A 25,739-nucleotide genomic window follows, 5' to 3' on the forward strand; every position below is an offset into this window, starting at 1 on the left:
CACACACACACACACATCTATATCTATCTATCTATACATAAAAATTTCGAAGTAGCTTGAAATGAAAATGCCAAAGTAAAGTGCCTCAGATGGATCCTTACTGTACATGTATTATTTGCACATTTTCCAGCGAAAAATAACTTATGTGCCTGAACATAAACACTGTTCAGTTATAATGTATTATATTATTAATGCTGATAATTTAGCTCCTAATTTAGTTTCTACCCTTCTCATTCCTATATTTATTGGGTGAGCATTATAAAATATAATATTAAACAGAAGTAGTGAAAAGTTAGTTGCATTCCTTCTACCAAAGAAAATATGCAAGTTACAACTCTTGCATCAGACAAAGTCATTATTTAAAAAAAAAACAACTCCCTTGTCTTCAGAGAGAAGACACATTCATGGAAGTTTGCACTATTTATCATCTCCTTTTCCAGTCTGTCCCGGCTCAGTATATTTGCTCATCCCACTGGAGCCACTGAGTACATAGCATATTTAATAAAATTAAGATGAGGTTAATAAAAGATCTTGCCTACAAAAACACAATAATCATATAAATTAATCTGCTTAGGGAAATGTCAGAACTAGTAATCTAAAAGCTTGTAATTATAGGAAAAATGTTACCAGAAATGAAAGCACAAAGTCCAGGAGTTAGAAGCATGCAGTTTACTGATAATCAATCAAATGTACAGTCTAAAGTCAGTGTTGGCATGATCATAAAGTACACACATTATTACCTTTACCTAAAACAAGGTTGTCATAAAGGCAACAGTCTCAAGCTGGTTCTAATTGTCTTCTGGATCACCAAGCTTTATCAGAACACTGACACACCATCTCCATCCGTGCTCATTCTTCATTAAAGCCCTTATCACAATCTGGTATATTTCTCCAGGCAGTGAAAACATGCCCTAAGTGCTTCAGTATCTCGGGACCAAGGAGCATGCGATCAAAATATCTCATTCGGATGGGGGTCACATTTCACAATTTTTCTTAGGATTTGGTTTAATTATTAGACAAAATACATTCCTCCGCCGCCTGTCTGGACTCTCCTGGAATCTGATTGGGCAGATAAGGATGTCAGTTTAGAGACTAAAGACTGTAAAAACACCCTCACGTTTCAAGAAGATCTTCAGTGCCCTACACTGAATCTACTGTAGGAATGCATGTTTATTGTGCAGGAACATGATGTCTGGTCAAGGCCAAATATAGCCTGATCTAATATTTAATAAAAGGTTGACAAAAAAGGAAAGGTGGTGTGTTAGTTGTACAGTCAATTAAACTCAAATATTTGTAGGTTACAATTATAGTCTGTAATCCACATTAAGCATCCACGTATCCTGGTCAAGTGTCTTTTTAGCACACCAGGGACCAGTGCTACAAATGTTTACTGAAGTAACCTATATTACACTAGCAACTTTTGACTTTATAAACTGCATATGGACTGAGTTATGGATAACCTCCTGCTTATGGTGTGCAGTCCCCCCAAAACTATTACAAACACATCAGTCACACACACTGTTCCACTGGATGACAAATTTCTATGACCTTTATAAATAACATGTGCAGGTGACTAGCCATTGTACAAGGAAATGCTGATTTAGCGCATGTAAGGCAACATTTGTTCATGAAAATAACTAACTGATGATCAGGGTCTTGGTTTACACATGCTCTGCATATTTAAAGGTTTTATCCAAAGCGCTTTTCGCACGTTGCTTCTCATTTAGATATTCGTACATACATGCTCACACACTGATGATTCAAGGTGCTCACCTGACCCATCGGGAGCTACTTGGGGTTCAGTGTCAGACCCAAGCACACCTCGACACATAGCCATGAGGGGGTGGGGGTCCTGCCTTATCAAGTGAGCTACAGCCACAGGGTTTTGGAAAAGAATGGAGGTCTACGGTACATATGCACAAGCTAATACAGACTATGAGTAGAGAACGTCTGAATGTCTGTATGGTGATTGTGGACAATACGATTATTAGAAAAAGAAGAAATGATCTTTTAAGTCTAAATCTGTTCGAAATAACAAATCCTACTCCCTCCACTAAGCCTGTGTGTAAGAACAGAAAACAAAGTTGGGCAAAGTTTCAAAACAAAATGAGGATGATCCACTGATCTGTGGTCCCCATCTTGTTTTATGCAGCTTAGGGACTTAAACAAGGTGTGACGGTCAGACGCTATGAAGTCTGTTGGAGGGCTCTTCCAAAAAGACCCCATAGCTGTCAATTACTGAGCTATTCTTAGTTGTTTTCTCCCTTTGATGTCGCAATATGCTTTTAAACCAACAGGGAAAAATGTGTCCAGTTGTGCAAACAGAGGAATGTTTGAGCAACTGTGGTCTAATTGACAGAGCAAGTTAAATCATAATGAGGACAGGATGCACTACTATAGTGTTGAACATTCCACCAACGTGAGTCTGTTTGAAAGCTGACACATATTTTTTGTACATGACTGCATTGTGAATTTGATTTGAAAATGTTCTTCTAAACTAACTGGAATGTGATTGATGACTGCATTCCATTTGCAAAGGATGTGAAGTCACAGTGGGCAGCACGACAGGAGTCGTTTAGGGCCTCTAATAAAGGCAAACACAGTGAAACAATTAGCTTGGTATTCTGTGCTTTTGGCAGGGAGAGACATTCACAAGATTATTCATTAGTATAAAAATGATCCCGTCCAAACAAATGCGTTGTAACCAATAATTTATGGGGGTTTTGAATGTTTGTGCTGTGACCACTAATCTGTAATTAAACACAATCTTGTATGCATGAGTAAATAAAATAATGAAAAGCACTGGCGGGGGGCACAGGTCAATCCTATTGTTTATAACAGCATCAAGCACTAGATTTATTAGACTTTTTGTTTTCTAACTTGTGAAAGAAATCACGTACATAACCGACACTCCTAAAAGTTAAGAAAATATTAAAGGCTGCACATAAAAGAAACTGTATTAGGAACCTGGCAAGGAGCATTCTAATAAAGTATTTATCAAAAAACAAAATTAAATATTTATATTTTTAGATTTCACCTCATCAGCATGGTGGCATAGTCCTGCATCACAGTTATATGAGCTGTTTAAAGTTTTGTTCATACATTGTTAGTATGTTGCTGCCCCTGCAAACAGTCTCAAAACAGCTGCACAGTAGAGGCACTGGACGTTCTAAATTATCCTTAGTTATGATTAATCCCCTGATGGAATGAAAAGCTTTATCCACCTTTAAACTCAGGCCATGTATTGTTCACCTTGATTGTGTAAATGTGTGTGTGTGCAGTCTTACTGTACCTGCAGATTGACCTCTGCTTCGTAGAAAGTGAGACAGGAGCAAAAGTGTCGGTCGGAATCAATATCTGTAAGCACGACGGTGAAAAAGGTGGGCACCTTCCTATCTCTGGACAGCTTCCAACCTCCAGGCTGACAGAACTGCAAAGATATTTAATAAAACATTATTACATTAGAACATCAAGGAGGGTAATTCATCCAACAAGGTCACATACAGACAGCGTTACAGTCATTGATGTATGGATCTCTGTGATGCTTCATCTGTTTAACTGAGGACATATGCCATACTGTATATACACTAACAAGCCACAACATTAAAGGTGGGTTGAATATAAAAATACAATATGGTTTTAAGAAAAGATTATTTTTAGTGTACACATTTTGACAAAATTACCATAACTACTATTGGTTTACATACATTGTTTTCTTAGTGGACTACTTTTGTGCTCTAAGGAAAAATGTTATACTCTGATAATTACTTTTACTTGAATAAAAGTGTTACTTGTAGTGGCAAATTTTTAGGGCCAATACTTGCACCTTTACTGGAGTATTGAGTTTTTGTACTTGTACAACGGCTGTACATTGTGGATCACATTTTGCTGTCTATGGGGCTGTGTAGCCAGAGTGGCCATGCTGACCTTTGTCATCTATAACATTATTAAAACCACCACAGTTCATGTTGTAGCTGATTATTTAATATTAAATAGCTATTAGACATTCTGCTAGGAAACCATGCAAAACGTTCATGCAGAGGACATGAGCAATATTATTATAGCTATTCTAATCTTTATGTTACCACAGAAAAATCAGAGGGGATGTCCGGTTTCAGTGTAGCAATTGGGTCTGCTCATCAGAGCAGGAAGTAACACGTACAATATTGATTTTCCTTGAAATTCACCAGAGTGCCAGGTGCCAGAGTCATCAGAGTGCCAGTTGCCAGACTAAACTGCCTGAGCTTATTAACAAAAGAAAGCATCTCAAATATGACTAATGGAAAAGTACCCACAAAAGTAGGACTTAACCGACATCCCAGCTGTGAGATATATATAGATATATATATATATATATATATAAGGTTAAAAGAACACTTTTAAAGGACAAATATAACTCATTGCCAATTAAAACAAAAACAATCTATGTTTAAAAAAAATTGAAAAGTGATCCCTGCAAGCAGATGTTTAAATTCCAAATGTTTCCGACTTACTGGCGGAAAGTTTTTAGGTTCTCTATGATCAAAATCAAGTTCTTCCAATGTTTTCCTGAAAACTCATATTATTTGTATTCCCGCATACTCTGTTTGAAATTTAAGAATCACACAAATCAACCATTTTCATTGCAAGACAAAAAAGAGCCATTTTTTGCAAAATGGTGGGCACGAATACTCAGAATTACTGTTAGCATAATAAAAAGAATCCTTAACGGGTTTCAAGTCTCAAAGCAACAGTTGTGAGTCATAACCAATCGTGTTAAAAACATCTGTTTAGTGTGGAAAAAAAACTAGATTTGCTTGAAAGAATCTTATGTCACAGTTCATCAGATAGTCAAATATGTCCCCATTCACTGACACAACTGACGAACATACTTTAACAAAAATGCACAATTATACAAGCCCATGATTATTGACAAATGAAAGAAAAATAAGGGGTTAATGATGGCACAGACGCTGGCCCTCTGGCCTGGGAGGCAGAAGCACATGTGGTGAGAGAGTTATGTGTTTGTGTCTGGTCTCTCTCTGTTTTGCTGGAGGCCCAATAGGCCTGGTTCTGAAACAGTGTTTAGACTGCTCCTTAGGGGTTACACAGGCGATCACGGGACACGGGGAGGAAGAGAAGACACTAGTTAAAGGAGGTGTACAGTTAGGACAAAAACAAAAACATCCGTTTGATGTACAGATGGACATATGTAGAGCTTTAGACAAATGCATTGGCAAGATAATGTATTTGGGCAGGAGTGGGAGAAGAGATGATTAAGTGAAAAATAGAAGGCAGGAGAGAGAGAGAGAGAGACAAACAGAGGAAGGAAGATTAAAGGAGGAAGAGACAAAAAGGGGAAGGGGAAATTTGGCTTTCTCAACCTGAAGGTCTGGACCAGGATGCCACCTTCTTCCAGCAGATACAATAGCTTGCAGGAAATCTGTTAAACTGCATTGTAGTTACGTGTGCATGCGTGTTTGCATGCACAATCAGGGCCAGACAGGACCCAAGGACAAGTGCGGATAACCGTGATCCTGTCCTAAACTATTCCAACTATGCCATTTATTGTCGTCAAAAAAAAAAAAAAAAAAAAAAAAACGGAAAAAAATAGATAAACAGCATTGGGACTGCATAGCTCAGAAGATCACAGGAGATACAACATCCTGTGTGTGTTGTATTTCTGTGTGTTCACAGGAGTGTTTGAATGTGGGAGAGAAGGAAAAGCTTAAAGGGAGAAGGACATGCAGAGAACACATGGTGCGATGGTGAGAAGATAAACTGACTTCCCTGATTTTCAATCAATGTTTCCTTAAATTATCTCACTTGTTGATTTGCTGACAGACTCTCGAGGGCTGGCGCAGATTCAAAGACATTTTAGGGAGTTCAGTATTTAGTAAACTTTATTCAGGGACATCTGCATCTGGATACACAGAGTATTTCACACTCATAAAATATAGCTATCCAACTAAAAAAAAAAAAAAAGAAAAAAGGATGATTGTTTTGCTTAAATGTTGAAGCTGGATACAATCGGGACAGGGGCTGAACAAAAGGAGCAGTTCAATGAAATGAAAAACACAAAAGTTAAGTAAAAAGCCAATTCCATTTTTTCCCCCCTTATGGCGTTTTTATGTTAATAATGCTTTAAACCAATTTCCATGCTATATAATCTGCTTATAACTTATAACTCGTTAGGAGTCTTAGTTACTGCATCCTACGTGAATTAGTTCACATATGGTGTTTGTGGTTGGCTTACAAATAAACAATTTGAAACAGGCTGAATCTTGATCAGATCAGAATATTTCCTGCTTTTTTTAAGCAGAAGTCACAGGGTGCAATGCTTTTTGCAAAATTGTTCAGCATTTTAAACACAACCATGTGTAAACAGAGATAGTGTTTATTACTTTTAAACATCCAACTTCAAAATGACTTAAGTTCTCAATCAAACACAGAAAGTTAGTTCACATAACTCCTAACAAGTCTACAAGTCCTGGTAGGCAGAAAGGATGAAGGTGCAATGTTTGATTTAAACGGATCAAACATAAAGTGCATGAGTGTATAAAGAATGAGAGGAAATCTGCAAAACAATGACAATTACAGGCAAAATGGAACAATGTAAAAGAGCATTTTTGTGCTTCTGTGCTACATTCAGAAACAAAAAATGGTGAAAACTAAATAGATTAGCAGGTACAGTATCACAAGTGAACACGCTGACTGACAGCAGCAGATTGAACAGTACATACAGATATAACATGATACAGAAATCCACTGCAGTGAAACAGGTGCAAGATGTAGGAAACATAGCCTTTATACAGCAGACGCACACAGACACATACACACACACTCACACACACAGCAGAGAGAAAGGACATCTCCTGTTCCCAAATTAGACTTTAGTCAAGTGACAAAGTAACTTTGCTCTATAACACACTTGCTGTATTGAAGTCAAGAGCAAACTGCAGCACTGCAACTAAACCCACGGGATCACATCATGTGCTGCAGCCTGGCATTACTGACCACCATCGAACTGCACTATGCATCTACTCAGCCTTGGAAAAAAAAAAGAAGGTTGCATTCTAACAACGTGACGTGACATAAATGCCTTGTCACGCCGGTACAGACCTGGTATGGAGTGGCAGTCATTACTAAAGATGACTTGGAACACAGAGAGACATTTCCTGTTAAACTCTGTCATTATTGGTTTGATGCAAATGAAACGTGAAGGGAATGGGAATTTTAATGATCCTAACTTTTGAGAGTACTTTTGTACTTCGTGAAGTACAAACACTATTCCAAGGGTCATGTCATGCGGTCCTATTACCGCAAATGATCACAATTAAGTTACCCAGGTAAAAGACCGTTTTAAAGAAGTAAAAAACAAAACCAAACAACTATAGCTATCCAAACTTTGAGACAATACCAGTCAACTGTAGGTGGAGTCTGAATGTGAAATGACAATACAGTACAATATTGTCAGGAAAACTTTGCAACAGATGTGCGCTACACTGCGTACTTCCAGCATTCTCTTGTATTTACCTGGTTCCTGCCCTGTCTATAAGGGAGAGGCACATGCCAGGAAGACAACACAATGGCGGAAAGTAAAGTGTGAGGTTTAAGGTACCAGAAAGGGACTGGCCGGGGGTGACAAGGTTAGTGGCATGCTGCCTGCCCAGGACTCCTATTTTATCAGTTCTGCAGGATGAGCATCCGGAGAAGAAACCGGAGAACCCTTGAATCTGAGAAACAAAACTGTCAACATAATAGCATCATTATCTAAATACTATTAAGTGGTTGCAGTGAGTTGACTTTGTGCCAAACTCATAGCTTCATCGCAGAGCTGGTGGTATCTCCTCTCTGCATTCTGCATTCTTCAACTTCGCTCCCCCACTGTCACCAACACTTCTGGTTTCCTTTTGCTCTGTTACACAACACCAGGCACATATGGTATATTTTAGAGATAGATATTTTTAGACAACCACAGTAAATCAAAAACAGGGAGAGACATCTAGCAAATACAGCAAAAAAAAAAAAGGCTTCATAAATGACATATGTGCAGGAAATGTAACACCAGAAAGAACCGACAACTATTACAACATATATTTGTAGTGCAAATATAAAACCTTTTTTTTTTTTTTTTTTTGCCACGCAACTAGCAACTAGCTAATGAAGTCAACTCTGCTCAACCCCCATTTCCCCCACATTCTTGGGAAGACATGTCCACTCCAGAACAAATACTTGGGTTTATTTCAAAACACGACATAAATTAAAAACAAACGGCTTGTTAACCACAAGCAACTTGAAAACAGAAATGCATTAAGAGGCAAATAAGAGACCCTTTAGTGAATTAGACATTCCACTGCTTAAATCAATCCACTGTCAGCCTGTTTCCTTATGCTAAACCTGAAGCATCTGCACGATGTTCGCAGTTGGCATGGAGTTCTAACACATTAAATGGACTTTACTTTTTTTGGTTTTATCCAAAGTAGGTCAACAAACAGCATATCTTCCGAGCATAAATGAGTTGAATTACACTTCAGGGAAATCTCTCCTGTGAAATATAGTTAGAGAGAAATTCCCTTTCTGAATCCAAATAAAGTCCATGGATTTTCCATTACAACAGATTGTAGTGGTAAAGCTGTTATTACAACTACTTGAACAGTATAAAATGTACTGTAAGGAAAAACAATGAATCGTATCACTGTTGTGACAGAATCTGTCAAAACTGTACTGAGTACAGTGGTACGGTTAATTGTGTAATGCTTAAGATCAACACAGTCACCAAAAAAAAAAACGAAACAAAATTTTATGATTCTTGCATTTGTGATCCACACGTGCGCATAGCTGCACATAACAACACTCCTCGGGTTCTACCTGCATTTAACATGGAAAGGATGAGGAATTGAAGGAAGGAGAATTGAAGTGGAACTGGCAGTTCGACTAAATTTTTACAGTAACAGTTTTCTTGACATAAATATTTGTGAAAACAAAGAATTTGGGTTCTTCAGATTAGAAATTCGTTAAGGAGTAATATGACATATTTCAAAAATTGCCTTGCATTATTAAATATATACCGCTACAAACCTAGAATGTGGATTTGGCATAAGAATTTTTTCCCAGTAACATTTAGTTCATTTATATTATGATTTCAAAACCTACAAAGAAAAAGGACAGCTAAAAAGTGCAACAAGTGGGAAAAAAACAACTGACAGACAAGGAAAGTGACAATCTTCGTACCAGCAGAAATGTAGTCAGTGCACTTCCAGTTGGTATGTTTTTATTTAAAGTTAATACCCCAGACACTTCATATGTTATGCATATGTGGAATTTCAAATTATTTTTTTAATGGTGTTTTTGTTTTTTTGTCTGATCAGTCCTATGTTAGTACAGCCTTGTTTTTAACTTGTCAGCTGACAGAAGGTAAACAGGGCTCGTTTTTATTTCATTCGTAAAAAGTAAACACGACACATCAAAACACCCTTCTGTGCTCATGGAGTGATGAATGAAAGATCAGGGTAAACAACTTTGTCCTGAGGTTGTAGATCAGTACAATGGCTGTCCTGCGTCAGACTGCTGAGACCCGGTCTTTAGAGCACACTAAGATAATGGCTCATAATGACCTGGCTGTGGAACAGGTGCTTCCTCTACTGCCTTGTGGGGGCCCTGGCGGCTTCGCTATTCACTGTAGCTCTCAGTTTCAGTTCTGTCCTTAACAAGCTCCAACCACAACAGCCTTTGTTCCTCCCGTACAGAATCAGTGTATGGAGTGTGTATGAACACAGACAGCTCTAATACGTTTTCCAAAGAAACTACATGGCATATGTTGAATTGAATTCAATTAAATGTCTAAATCTGCAACTCTAAAATGGAAACGATTTCTTTGAGGGGCAACTGATTAACTTTTATTTAGCACAAAAAGTCTTACAACTAGACTGCAGTTCACAGGAAAGATTGAAAATCAAGTGTCCACAATAATATCAGTAAAGAAAAACTTGGCACTGGCCGCAGGAGCTCCACATTTGGAGTTGTTCAAACATAACAAAAAAGGGATGTCATCCGTTGACAACCCTTAAACTCACATTCCACTCCAAGCATTACTATGTATTAAAGGATGTGTCATACAAGCTCTGTGAGTGGTTCTCTAATTGAAAGTATGCTTTGCTTTTAACACAGTGAGCTGTAAAGTAGTTGTAGTCTGACAGCTACAGTATGTGTGTCAAAGTGTCCGGAACAAGATGCAGTAAATTATTATTATTATTTTTTTTTAAAGGCGAAAGGGGCTACACATACTATGGAAGACATCACATCCTCTGTACTGTATTAAAAAACAAAACTCATGGCACGTTTCATCTTAAAAAGCATGCACTAGCAAATCACAGGTAGTCATGTAAAAACACGGTGTATACACACCTTGTGAAAACTCACAGGAGAATACTGCCATGTGATTAATTTTATAGCGCTGTAGTTAAAGCGAGCAGAGGATATGACTCTAAAACTGCTTAAACCCAAAGAGACTACCAGAGTCTGACAACGGACAAATACTGTCCATTCAAGTTTCACACTGCAATGTCAATGTCACTAACGTAATGTGTAACTGCACCATGTTATTCTGCTGTCATTGGCTAAGATTGTTTAAACAATGATGTCAACAACACTTAATATAATATCAGGTGTTAATATCTCACCACCTGAACACGCACACATGGGCAAGAATATCTGCATACAGTACATTAGACATTACTAGAGAGAATTTTGATAATCTTAAAAATCCCTACAGTAATTCCACAACATATTTCACAAAATCTGGGAAGAGATAGCAGGATTACAAATATGGAGGAAAATTTGGATTCCTGAAAATACAAGTATCTAACTGTAAGAATCCAAGTTATGTCATCAGCCAATTGCCTCAGTGTCAGCAGCATGTGCTTCACTCGCAACAGTAGCACTCCCCCGTATCTATTTAGGAGGATGTCAGGAGCCTGCCAGCTCTTTAGATGGGGGGGAAGAAATGTACAGGGTAACTAGGGTATCTTAAAAAATTGCTCTTGGACCTGCTTAGCTGGCTATTGGCACCAGATACACATGTTGCTGCTCAGCTCGTGGCCTGTCTGATGGGTTTGTTCAAAGCTTCTTCACTTTTTAATTCAGTTAATAAGTGTCTCTCAAGTGTAAAGAACAGGAAAAAGAAGGGAAGAACAATAAAGACCAAATACTTCTGCAGTATTTTTTGAAAAGATTTGATTATGTGCATACTGTGGCTTCAATTCATCCTGTGTATTCCCATTTCCTGGTGAGCTAATAGTGCTTTTGAGCATGGAAAGTCCTGCATGTTTGACAGGTCCAGCTTCGTTTCCTAATGTGTTTAGCTTCACTGGCACACGGAGCATTGATTACTCATGTGTGGATCTTCCTGACAAACACATGATCCCATTCTCCCGCTTGCTGGAACGGCATCCTGCTGACTGGAATGCACTGTTTAGTTTTTCTTCTATAGTTTTACAAACATCATAGGATAGACGTGCAGTGCGACATGTCAACTTATTGTTACTTGAGTCAGTGGTACAATTAGGCCACATCTCCATGTGGCTTGGCAATGAGCCTAAAACTGACTAATCAAAGATGCTGATTATAAAATATGCACTTAAGCTTTGTCATTATTTTTATTATCTAGCTTGCTGGGAAGACAAGAACAGATGAATGACTCCTCGCAGCAATATGGATGATTCTTAGCCCAAGTGAACTGAATCTGACCTAAGTTCATGCTCAGGTCATTTTTTTAGGTTAGTTTCCAACTGACTCATTTTTTAAATTAATATGTGTGTGTGTGTGTGTGTGTGTGTATATATATATACAGAGTACATACAGTACAGTACATATATATTTTTATTTTTTATATTTTTACATTTTTTTTAAACACACACACACACACACACATACACACATACAGAGTACATACAGTACAGTACATATATATTTTATTTTGTATTTTTTTTAAACACACACACACACACACACACACTTAAAAAAAAAAAACTATTTCAATTTCGGTTTCAAAATTATTAATTTTGGACTACAGGGCAGCAGTCATTTTAACTAGCCTCACAACACCAGTAGTTTACACATTTTCTGAATAACTGGAGCATTCTTCCAGGAAGTGCCTGCCACGTTCCTCAGTAATTAGGAAGAGGTTGGGGGGTTGGGGGGGTTCAAGAAGTCAAAGTTTTAGACATTACACAAATGTTTACAGTCTAGGGAAGTCGGGTCAAATTCTTAATCAGAGAAAGTTGGGCACAAATTTCATGTCTGCCCACTTTTTTCAGTAGAAGAAAATTAGAGGTATAAGATATAATTTGCAGTATGTGTCTGTTGTAATGTAGAAATCTTTTGCAACATCGTTATATATCAACATAGTGTCATTACTGTGGGCAAACAACAACTAAAAGTGTGCAACCTCTGCTATAACAGAACACAGAGTACATTGACCTTACTGAATAACTGTAGCTTCTCTCTATAATAAATGAGCCCTGGAAATGAATTGGCCTAAAAACCAAGTAAAAACACTCACTGGTAAAAGAGTTAAATGCATTACCTGAAAAACATTGTTTGATTATGAATAAAAATGGAAAGGAGCTATAGTATTTGGCCACTGTGGTGCTCAACTGCAAATCTCTCTTTCAGCAACAATTATGCCTACCAATGCTGCATCGGCTTGAGCATCCAGTGGGACAAAACAGCAAATGACCGGTGTGGTATGCGGTTGGAGCTGGACTCAACCAGCACAGGATTACTATTGTTCAGAAATGCAGCATCTCACCCACAGCAACAGGATGTGGGACGAGACACAGACCGGTGTAAGCATTAGGACAAGACTCATGCTGTTTTTACTTTTACAAACCTAATTGTAAATATTAAAAGCTTTTAAAACTGAGGACATGTCTCCTAGAAGCTTTGAAAACCACTAAAAATACATCAAAGACGAACAACATGTGGCAAACGTAAGGCAAAATTTTATGATTCCAAAAAACTTTTGAGGAGGGTTCAGCAACGACCTTGATAATGTCAAGGTTGTTTTTATTTTGATCAATTTCTGATTTGTGTACAAGGTATGGACCGAAGGGGTGGATGTGATCATGGTTACCTTGACCTTTGAAATTTTAGCGATCAAAGCCCAATGACTTTATTGTTTAATCCAAGTGCGTGTTTGTTTTGAATTTGAAGAGATTCCTGTGATATTGTCCCAACAACAACCAAAAGGACATAGGGGTTACAGTGACCTTGAACCTAGACCAAGAAAATCTAAACAGGTTCTTCCTGTGATGATATCAAGTTCACAAAATGGGATGGATAGAAGGGACGATCTATGTGACCTTTGACACCCAAAATCTAAATCAGGTAATCCTTGACTCCTGTTGGACCTTTGGGACAATTTTGAAGAAGACCCCTCAAGGTGTTCTTGTGATATTGTGTTCACAAATATGGAGAGATATGAGATCATTTATCTTATTATTGACCCCCAAAATCCAGGGAGTCCAGGGAGTGTTTGTCTAATAACTGAACAAGTTCCCTCAAAGCATTTCTAGGATGTGGTGATTACAAGAACAGGACAGACATATGGACGATGTGAAAACATAATGCCTCTGGCTACAACTGGAGGCTTAAAAACCATCCTATAAATTGAAGGCATGTTGCTTCCACTCAAGCATGAAGGTTTGATTTTCATTATGTTAGTGGTTAAAGTAACCAATTCTGGCAAACATTAAGTTAAAAATGTACACAAACTAATACATAAATTACATATGTTTATAATGCCTAATCTCCATCTTAAATCTACATTTGACACCAATATGTTGTATCTAAGCACAAGTATTTTGAAAACAGACACTTCAAATATTAAAAAAAATATTTTTGTAATTAAAAGAGCAAACTCAGCAATTAACCAACAAACACAAAAGCAATTCCAGCCATTCCTTTGGCATTTGTGGGGTTTCATGTTATTGGCTCTAAACTATCTGGTGGTAAATCTAAATATTAAAATATAAGCGGTCTCTCTCCAACTTTGGAAAAAAAAAATGTTTTAAATGCGGTAGCTGACGGCATTGGTGGTCTGGTTGCTGTTTGGCTGCTATGTCAGCTTCTTAAACTGCAAAATGTGTACTGTTGTGGAAAAAAGCAGATTTAATTGGACTTAAAATATAGTACAACTCTTATTCTGTAAATGTTAAAGTTCATCAACTGACTATTCTGACATCTGCTCATATCAAAATGCTTCAGCTTCATAGGAGAAAACATTACCCTTATTTTGTTGTTAGTGACTAATAATGTGGTTGTTCTTTCTGAAATTCAGTATTATACGATAAATCTCTCAAAGGTGACCCTACAAATACCAGAACCTCTGACAGGATATCATGAAGACTGTGTTTGATATGGGAAGGTATGGGGATGGAAATGTACTGGCTGCACTCCTGACCTGAATCGACAGCCCTGGCTCATCCATAAAAGATGAGGATCTGAGATGTTTCCATCATCATCACTTGCCTGAAAAGATTAAAAACACATTTTTCCTAGCGCAAGTTGTAAACGCTTTTTCTCGTTGCATTCCTCATCTGTGGTTATTTACTTTGCTGGGGGCCTGTTGTGACCACAAAATGCTTTTCGTGCTTTATCCACTGTTTTCTACAGATGTGCTCCTGAGTGTTTGTAAATGAGTCATTTTCTTTTTCATGGAGCACAGAAAATCTGCAAATAATAATGGTTCACACACCAACCCCAAAACAGAATCAAAATGCAAATTGCTCAGTGGGTCTGTTAAACACTACCGAGTATCTTCATTATGGCTTCAAAGTTGGAATTTCAGTAATTTGGCTCTTGACCAAAATTTTTCATACACGTAGTAAAAAAGCTAATTTCTGGAACGATCCCCCTCTTTCCTCTTCTTCCTTATTCCTCTGGGTGCTTTGTCATATAAAACTGATAATGTCAACATACAGTATGAATGTTATTTAGTATGTTAACAAATACTGAATACTTATATATTATAATGTGCATATTATTGGACCTTTAAAAAATGGGCATAATGGCGCATGTTACAGGTAAAGTGGTGGGAAATTTGCAACTTAAAAAGCATCATACCTTATGCTTTCATACTGGGGATTGTAGTATGTCTCAAATTCAGTGTAGACTGACACCTAATTAAGAAGCATTTAGAAGAGGGAAAGTGGTGGGGGTCACAGGGGTCATTTGAGAGAGATAAATAACAAAAAAGTATGCTAGTTCTCAATAACATCTGGAAACACTAAGCTAGTAGATTTAGCTACACTTGTGTCAATGTTTCTATATTTAAACTCTATGAAACCACAACCCAATACTTGAGGGATGATGCTTGGAGAATAGAAGCATTCTGGTTCATCACTCAGAGTCACACAAAGGTTAAAGACCAGTACTAAGGGCTTTGGCTTCACAATAGCAAATATTCAACCTCTAAATTTCTACTCAACAATTTGTCTGAACAGAACAGAACAGAACTTCCCCAGTTTTCCAGTTCCATCGTTCACAAATACCTTTTGTTAAGCTTTGAGGAGCTTCATGTTTTGCTGTATGACACATTTTGTCTCCAAGCAATAACTCATGATGGCCACCAACAGACTCAGTGGGCTACACAGGAAGACGCTTGCATGCCATTCAAAACACCCACTCGCAATATGTCTATTTGTGCTGGAAAAATAGGCTCACTTGTCCTCAATTGACTTGTAAAAGCCATTACATAAACAAGAATCATCGTACAATAGTATCTCACTGAATATGGCTGTGCAGAGCCAAATACTGTAGCTGCAGCTATAATAACTCTTGGTTATCATTTATCAATCATTAAAAAGCAAACAAAACTTCATTCATTACTTAGCTCAAGCACTTAATATTAAACTTCAAAATATGCAAATACTACATAAAAATGTAGATCGTATTTCCCTTTCTACTAAAGATCCTGTCATAGTGACAAAAATGACCTAATCTAAACATGGGATTTTGACGAATGCCTAATGTTTAGATTAGCTGTCTCCATCTTGGCTTAGCTTTCTGACCCACATTATGCAACTCCTTGGACTCTACACCTGCTGCTGCTCTGCATCTGTGTCCTCAATGATCAACCTCTAGCAGTGATTGCTGACCTCCTGTGAAACAACCCAATATACCTTTAAGATAATTTCCCATTATCTACAAAAATCTCCAAAGAAAATCTGCTCCATTCAACAAATGCACAGGAAAAATATTCGTTTTCTGTTTACTAAAGCTTCACCTAAAAGCTGATGATTGAAGTCATTAGTTAAGAAAATCCCAAGTCGATCTGTATTTTGTCTGTCTGAAATTTGTGTTTTGTCTTTAGTGCACTTTGTAGCTGTCACTGCACAGTTTTGCAGTGGTGACAATGCACTAAATGAAGCCTTATTCGAGCGTTATTTAAGGTATGGCATTGAAGAAAACGTAATATTATTAAATGAAAACCACAAAATTATGTGATGGATAGCCCTTTCAAATAATTGTGTACTGTGTTCCGATCTACAGTCACTTTGCTGTTTTCCCTCACTGTCGACTGCCAAAACAATTTTGCTTGGTCATTAAAACCTTATCTCTAGTAGCCAGTAAAAAAAAATTAACAAAACAGATACTCGTAACTGTTAATGTTACCCTAGAGATTGACAGTTTTTCCCAGCAACGATAAGCAAATATTTGTCCTTTCATTTAATAGTCCATATAGGGATAACAGCCCCCCTGTCAGAGACCCCTTAGGGTGGCTGCGTAGAGAAAGCCTATCTTCCCTTAACATTCCTGAAGAGAAAGATGGAGACAGATAGCAACAATATACTAGGCTGGTCAAATTCTGATGAAAGAGGTTTACCAATCAGTGAACGAGGAAATGACTCAAATGTTTGTTTTGAGCCAACACTTGTTATGAATTTATGTAAAACAGGAAATGCCAACAACTGCTGTAAAAGCTCCAAAGGGCAAATTTGCTACTTAACATTTACAGTAAATTCCCTGGAGTGCAACTTGTCTTTTTATTACACAGAAAATCCAGAACAACATTTATTGTAGAAAGCTAAGGAACAATAATAAAAAATCTCAGTCAATTATACAGCCATTACTGATTTATATTGCAAAGCATGAGCACAAGAAACAGGTGAAGGGAGGCATTTGTTTCTCTTCCTTAATTAAATGTATTACAATGTAATGCATGTGTACAGAAGCATAAGCAGACAGAAGGTAAACTTTTACACTCTTTCTACATTAGGTTTTTCTCTAACAAATACTGCCCAATCACATCAACTTGAAGCACTGTTCATTTTTCCCAATGATTCATCAGTTCTTGACTCATCGTTAACTTTTCTAAGCAGGAAGCACTGCTATCTGTATTTCTCTATTGAAATATCTCAAATGTTTTTCTCAGCAAAATCTTTGTTTAATCTATTACCAGAGCACCTTTAGGTTCACACAGTTTACATTAAATACCCAGGTAATATAGCTGAGTGTGATGTATTTTATGTTTATAGGAGGGTGTTTTAACTCACCATCTCAACACCCTGAGGGAAGGCTGTTCCTTGCCAGTCCTTTTTGGGGAATCGCTGAATGATCTTTCCACATCCTTCACCTGAACCTGTAGATAGAAGGACAAGAGTAAAAGAAAAGAGCTCTCAACCAATGTAAAACTCATTATATACATCATTTGCAGCTGGGGAACATGGTTGAAAAGTCCACATTTATAGAGAAAGACTCCAAACCCAGATGCTGAACAACCAATATAGCAGGTCAGAGTGCAGTATTGGATGGAATGATAAAAAACAAGGGATTTTATGAAATATAACATACATATTCACAATTGTAATACTGTTCCTAGAGTTTCATATTCAGCCATATTTTGCTGATGTAAAATCCCCTCCATTTAGAGATTTCAAAACTTGTGATATGAATAAGAACTAAAGAATTCTACCAGCAATAATGTGTTGCTTCCTTTTCCCTGAGGTGTACATGAGTCATTGTTGAAAACCATTTAGTATTTGTTTTAGATTAACCCTCATACACAGTACAGTAATGGACAAAGATGTGAGGGAAAAAAAAACAGTATGGAATGAACAGATTTCCCGAATTATTTTATTGGGTTTGACTCAACATGAAAACATGCAATATTAGCAATATTTTATCCAATAAATACATGTAAATACTGTAAAAATCTAATAATACCACTATTAATAAATAGGACATTTTTACTCCAAATATCATTATCTCATTTACCTTCTGTAAGACTGCATTCATTTAACAATGCCAGTTGTAGATCACAATGAAGAATAAAAAAGTCATAGGCATATTTTTTCCTTAGTATGTACACATTGGGTTACACTAAAGAAAATATGTAATTAAACACCAGCTGGGCTAAAAAATAGTTTTTGCAATATTGCAGTTTAATGAAAAAATAACACTCAAAGCAGCACTGCATTGCTTTTTAGAAAAAGCTACATTTCGACCATAATATTCACAAAATAGTTCCTGGTATGAACCTAAGGGGGGCTGATTTTTTCAAGATGTTTTAAAAGGAATGTGGTCCAAATTGTGACATATTTAACTCACCGTTAACATAAAACAGATGACAGAGTGAGAAGGCCATTCATTTGTTAATGACAATGTCCTGACAAATCAAATGCTCATGGAGCGACACAGTCAAACGAAGTTAAACCAGGAGGCACCAGAGGAAACATGTTAATTGAATGCTGAATCACAAAACCCACATAACTATTGCAGTGTCTATATGTTTGACAGCACAGAGAATCCTTATACTCTGTTGTTGTCAATGTAACGGATGGTCGTGGAATCTCTGCGGGCTACAAAAGCCACAGGTCAGTCTACTGTCTTAATCCTACTCGATCTATCTGCAGCCTTTAACACTGTGAACCATCAGATCCTCTTGTCTGCACTCTCTGACTTGGGAATGTCTGGATCAGCAATAGCCTGGTTTAGGTCCTAATTATCCGGAGGAACCTATAAGGCATGTTTCTAACTCTCTACCGGTGTGCCGCAGGGCTAAGTTTTTGGTCCTCTTCTTTTTTCCATTTATACTACATCCCTGGGTTCTATCGTCTGTTCACATGGCTTTTCCTATCACTGCTATGCTGAAAAACAAGCAGCTCTTCCTGTCCTTTCAACCAGATAACTCCACTGTCTCATCACACATTTCTGCCTATTTCTCTGACATCTCTGCTTGGATGAGAGAAAGACATCTTCGGCTCAACCTCTCCAAGACTGAAGTTCTTGACTTCCCAGCCAGATCTTTGACACAACATCAGCATCAACATTGGATCTGCAGTGATTGTACCCACTCAGTCATCCAGAAATCTGGGGGTCATCATTGACAACCAACTAAACCTCGCTAGAGCATGCAGATTTGTCCTCTACAACATCAGAAAGATCACACCCTACCTCTCGGAATATACAACCCAACTCATTGTGTGGGAACTGATCATGTCTCGTCTTGATTACTGCAATGCCTTGTTCATAGGTGTGTGCACAATCAAACCCTTGCAGATGATCCAATCAGCCAAAAAGGACTCGTGTCACACTGCTCTTCAGATCGCTACACTGGCTTACTGTAGCTGCCGCCATCAGGTTCAAACCTTGTCAACTCAACAGCTCCTGCTTACTTCAACTCCCTCATTCATGTCTACACCCCTCCCGTCTGCTGCCCTCTGCCAATGAATGACTCCTGGTGGTCCCAGCACCGCACAGAATACACCAAGCAAAAATCTTCAGCTCAGTGATCCCACAATGCTGGAACGAGCTACCAAACTCTGGACGCTCAGCAATATCACTCCCAAAATGCAAAAAACTGTTCTGCACCTTCCTATGCACTTAAATCTATTAAAAACATAACAATTCTATCTGCTTTTTCTTTGCACATGCGTCTCATGAAAGGAAAACACTTTTTCTGATAGGACTTTGCTTTGATGTTTTCTCCTTGACTTAGATTTCTCCTTGTCTTGTACCTCACTTGTAAGTCACATTGGATAAAAGCATCTGCTGAATGCCTAAATGTAAATTTTATATATATTTGTTGTTTTTATTTCTCAGTAAATTTGATGTATAATCACTAAAGCATATGCTACAAATCATACATAATTCTTCTCTTTTTAAAGAGAAAATAAAGATTGTCTATACCTAAATTTTGATAATATATAGTCACTAGTCCGTACCAAAATCTGTAATTAATCTGCATTGCACATGCTTATGGTTTCTGAGGTTAAGAGATTTAAATAACGTTACACACAAGCACAAAGGCATACTTAGCAAATGTAGTGAACTTCAGACTTGCAAGGCAAGTGAAATAACTCCTTCATAGATTTCCCCCAGGACCCCATATGGTAAGACAGACTATGAAACCTAAATTGGATGTAATAATTCTTGTCGACACAAATGCAAACACAACGCAATATGTATTTAAGAATTAATATATGACTGCAACGTTGTTATTTAGCACACTTAAAAGCCAATAAATGAAAATTTTATCTAATAAAAAAAAATCCGCCCTCCTTCCCACATTTAAACATGCCAAAAACAGCATTTTAAGATCTGATTCATGAATATGCACGTTGTCACAATGCAGAGTATGACCCCGTGATTTAATCTCAACATTATTTTAAACTCTAACTCACTCTTTGACACATTTTCTACTTGTGAGCCAAGTTAAAGTGGCAAGAGTAAAAAACTGAAAACGAATACATTTGGCAGAATACTTGGAATCAACTGTACATGATTAATTTGTGTATGCAATAAAGGTACCAAATTCCCAATTCAAAGCATTCTGGCTATATCATACCCATCATACATACCTCTACATACAGTCCAGATAGCATAATTTCTTTGCATCAACAACTGAGGACACAGATTGTCCTATCTTCACAAATCAATAACAGTGCAGAGCTAAAAGGCAACTGGCATTAACTGTAATCCAATTAGTAAAAATGTAAGATACGAGAACTGGCTAGCTATAAAACCATGTGAAATTATTACACATTGCTCAGAGAAATCAATGGAAAAATAACTGCTTATTGCATGTGCCTTTCAAACATAATTTGTACAATTTTGGTTTTGAACTATAAAAAAACATTTACAAATACACCACTGGATTTCTCATAATATCTATATGGTGGAGTGTGTGGACACAGAGAACTGCACATAGTAGCATGGTTAGCGATTTGCATTCCTGTGGTGGTGGTAGTCAGCAACCCTGTCTGCTAAAATTTACGCTCCTATGCAACTAATCTGCAAGTGCGATTACATTTTTCTAGGGAACATAATGCACTGAATAGATAATGTGCAGGACTGTACACCACAGACCCAAATGAGAATCTCAAGTCCTAAATGTATTTTAAACAAGAAAAGTGCTTGGGTTACGATAGTGGTCAAATAAAAAAATAAATAAAAAAGAAACTGTCTGGGAATTAACTTATTTAGTATTAAACCAGACATCAATCTTTCCCTACGCTACGTCAGATAAACTGGAATTTGTACTATCCAAGTACAATCCAAGCTAATGGTTGGCCAACATCAGGCTTTCCATGAGTGTCTGTTGCACTGGTTTTTGTGGTATGTCCCACACTGTTTGCACCACTCAGACCCCCTTCAGCAGCTTTTCAGCTGACAGCAGCAGTCCAATTGGTAAGAGAGACCACTCTGATGGACTGTTCAGTTTAACAAGTCAGTGCATGGGAAGAGATTGAGGTACTAACAGCTGTAATAAAACTTTGTGAGACATACTGTGGGAGCGGCTGTAGCTCAGTTGGTAAAACGGACCACAGGGTCAGTGTTTCGATCCCTGGTCGAAGTATCCCTGGACAAGACACTGACCCCCCAACAGAGCTTTCCTATCCCCAGCTGTGCCGGTCCAAGCCCGGTAGAAATTGGGGAGGGTTGCGTCAGGAAGGGCATCCAAATCAACATGTGGACAATGATCTGCTGTGACCCTGAACTCACGAAGCCAAAAGGACAAAAAAATGTATAAAAATCTGTATCATAATTGTATTTATATTGATAACTAAAAAACACCTGTGGTGTGTGTTTGTTGGTAAGCAAACACTGCACTTTTATCAGTTTGTATTAAGGCAGTTTGAGGTCTAAAAGACATATCATGCAAAAAAGAGGGGAACTGCTTTAGAAAGAATGAAAACTGCTGCAAAAGTGGCCAGCTGCAGCTCTTTTGCACTGTGTGTCAAGTTTGCCGTCAACAACTTCTTGAAACCTAGACCTCTGTCAAAAACAATGACCAATTTATCACTTTAAGCCTCAGTGTATCTTAGCTTATAAGGGAACACATTAATTTATAGGAGCAGGAGTAGGAGCTAAAAGATAATTATTTCTGGATACTATGCTGTTGTTCACCTGTAGTATTGGTCCAGACACTGCATGGACACTGGCGCTTGCAGAAGACCAGTGTGTCTGATCAGTACGTGTCTTCAAATCTTTACAACTCCTTTAATTGAAATCATATGGGCTGTGAGCTACAAGTTCTAATTTTCAACCATGGATGAAAATAAATGACAGAATTCCTCACATTCCATGAGGCTGCACTCTCATATTAAAACAAGCCACGCTCTCAAATACTACCCCCCTGATAACTATAAAGCACCCCATGAGCGAGGATAATAGAAGCCAGACCTGGAAAGGAACATGCTAATTTGAACATCCGCTAGCAAAACACGAGAGGGATGAAGTCAAAAATCAAATGTATTTATTTCTCTAATTATTTTTGGCAAAAACTAATGAAACAAGAACTGAACGTATCAAAGACCACAGCAAGCATGTGCATGCTTAAGAGCGTGGCTCATTTCCAGCTCATTACAGCACAGCCTGTGCATCATACAGCTAGTCAATATGACATATGAAATATTGTTGTACTGTTATTCAGTTTTTTGTAAACTACAATATATACACAAACATATAGAGAGCGGTAGCAATGACTATTTACTGATCATACGGTCGGAGTTTTGCGCCCGGCTGTTTGTGACCCCACAGCCACAAGTGTTCCTGGGCAAGACACTGAACCCCCAACAGCCCATCCCCGTCCCCAGCAGTGGGGAGGGCTGCATTAGGAAGGACATCTGTCATAAAAAAAACTGCTAAATCAACATGCGGACTAATGATCTGCTGTGACAACCCCACAATATATACATATATTTACATTTTTTCTGATTTTTCTGAAGTGACTGTAAGTTTGTATTTATTAGGATCAATAACTATAGATTAAGAATGTGAATCTACAGTATTAACTGTGCAGGAGATGAGGACTTTCAGTGTAAAAGTTACACAGTGTACTGTAGTTTACTGTAGTACTCGTCCAGGTCACAAGGTGAATGAAACATGAGTTACACGTTGGATGGAACATGTATGGAACACACTTTATAACATGAACACAAATGCAGGCCATCCAAGGAAGACTTAACTCACAATGTGGCTTTTTGTGCCCATTGTGCCTGTAATGTTGATTAAGCACAATATTGGCGCATCCTCAGGACAAATGTCTCAGCTGTACAGGTGTCACCTGCAGCCGTACTAATGTATACAAGCCAGTTTCATCACAGATATGTCTAGTTGAGTCCGTTGTTGAGACTGTGACTGTTTCATTCAATTCAATTATTTTGTTAACTAGTTATTAAGCTATAGCCTAATTCAGTTTCTTCTTAGATGGTGAGCTTTCAGAAAGCATGCTCTAGTATCAACGGCTTTTGGCTTGTCCCTTCAGGGGTCACCACAGCGGAACGTGTTCCGCACATTGATTTGGCATGAGTTTTTAAGCAGGATGCCCTTCCTGCCACAACCTTGCCATTTTTTCATCTGGGCTCAGGAACAACACCAATGTGGCCTTTGTTGGCTATGCAGGGCCACACCTGATGGGGTGGGATTCAAACCTGCGTTCTTCTGCATCCCAACCCAATGCTCTACTGCTGAGCCACCAGGTCCCCAGAAGGTTTTCTAACATGGTGTAAACTTAATCTGTTCATAATTTACATTGATTTAGCAGCAACCATAGATCATGATAATTGTTATGTAACTGGCTGTTGATTATCAACATGGCTGGCTGGCTACCTATAAAAAAAAATAAATAAAAAAAAAGGAAAAACAAAAATTTACATAGCATAAATACAGGGCTTGTTATCACACATTTGTATTCAAATATTTTATTTGTGGATAGACAAATAATAATTATTTAACTGTAGCGGTATTCTTTTAAACAAATTAAGTGAAAGAAGATTTACGAGCAGTCGGGACAACTCATAAACTGATACCATGATACCAACAAATTATTACTAAGGTTTGTGGCAAGTTCCAAGCCATGAAACAGCCTATAAAACACAACCAAACAGGAATAAAATTGATATAAAGTATTCCAGCTGCATTTCTACTTTTTAAACAACATATAAAGGCCCAAGTAAATTGCTTGATGAAATAATAAGGCATAGAACAAACTGATCTGATAATACAGTTTTTATATTTTTAAGTTGGCCCCAACTGATGTTAACACAGTGCTTTTTTTTATGATTGCATCTTTAAATTTTTTTTAGATTTTACAAAACTGAAAGTTTTTTGAGGAATTTCTGAGAATTCCAAATTTAACTGTGCAACCCTATTGGAATTTTGTTGACTTCACTGGAAGTCAACACCCACACACATAACCGAATAAAGCAATTTAGAAAAACTGAATGAACCTAATAATTTACTACGGATGTTCATGATTTAGAAATGTCTCAAAAATAATGAAAAACCATAGAGTTAAAAGTTGTTAGTCTTACTTGATTAGGACAGAAAGATGTTTCTACTCTTAAGACAAAAAGCACCAAACATCTTCCAGATTTATCTTACTGAAGTTACTGTTGATTAAATCAGCCAAATGCTTAGTTTACCATATATGGGCAGGCTACCAGCAGACTGCCAGTTTACGTGACATTTACATCAGAACCTGATTTTGGCCCAGTCAGCATACAGGTGGACTGTCTTGGAACAAGTTCACAGTTACCAATTTCCTTCAGTCCAATAGCAAGACTTGAGCCTAAAGGAAACCATTTTAGTGATTAGGAGTCAAGAAAATGTTCACAATTACTTAGTGTCAGTTCCTGGCTCTGTGGGATCATATAACTTTTCTTAGAACATAATATTTAACATCTAAGTAATTTGGGGTAGAATGTAAAGCTGTGCATTAGACAATGTGGCTACATTCCAGTACAATCACCACAGATGCTATATTGCCTTATTCCAAAAGTCTATGCTCATGGAAAAGCTCCATGTGTCTAAAGATTCTTGAGATCACTTTGGTCCGTCACACCGCATAAGGTCAGAACTGTTTCATATAACTACACTGTTCCGGATGTTGAATGGCATGCAAACGAATAAGCTGTGGTATTTGCATGGCAAAAGGGTATCAGAGATTTGCAATCTGATGAGGTCATAAATATCTGATTCAAGTTTACCAGATGTCAATAACATCTGCAGGGCATGAAGAATAAAATAAAACATTATATATAAAAGCACCCTTACAGTCGTGCTCAGGGGAAAATGTATCAAGGAGAGACGATAAAAAATAATCTGCATATATGACATTTTCTTTAGCCTCCACTTTGATGATAGCAGTAAATATTAAGCACTCTTCTCCATTAGTTACCGTAAATTGGTCAAGCTTTCAAATTACCTAGACTTAAGTTTGTTTCCATCAGGACCAAATTTAGTGTCCATGA

General features: G+C 37.6%; 1 protein-coding gene across 2 annotated transcripts in view; it reads right to left on the minus strand.

The window, feature by feature from the left end:
* sbf2 (SET binding factor 2) overlaps positions 1-25,739 on the minus strand; it is an 81,969-nt gene that overhangs the window by 50,800 nt on the left and 5,430 nt on the right. For both annotated transcript variants that reach the window (XM_067496459.1, XM_067496458.1), the window contains exons 2-3: positions 17,538-17,623; positions 3,293-3,430 (exon numbers count right to left, since the gene is read on the minus strand). In XM_067496459.1, the coding sequence (XP_067352560.1) occupies positions 3,293-3,430; positions 17,538-17,623 (224 nt within the window). The remainder of the gene's footprint in view (positions 1-3,292; positions 3,431-17,537; positions 17,624-25,739) is intronic.

This window comes from Channa argus, chromosome 2, assembly GCF_033026475.1.
Source record: "Channa argus isolate prfri chromosome 2, Channa argus male v1.0, whole genome shotgun sequence".
In the NCBI taxonomy this organism is placed as follows: Eukaryota; Metazoa; Chordata; class Actinopteri; order Anabantiformes; family Channidae; genus Channa; species Channa argus.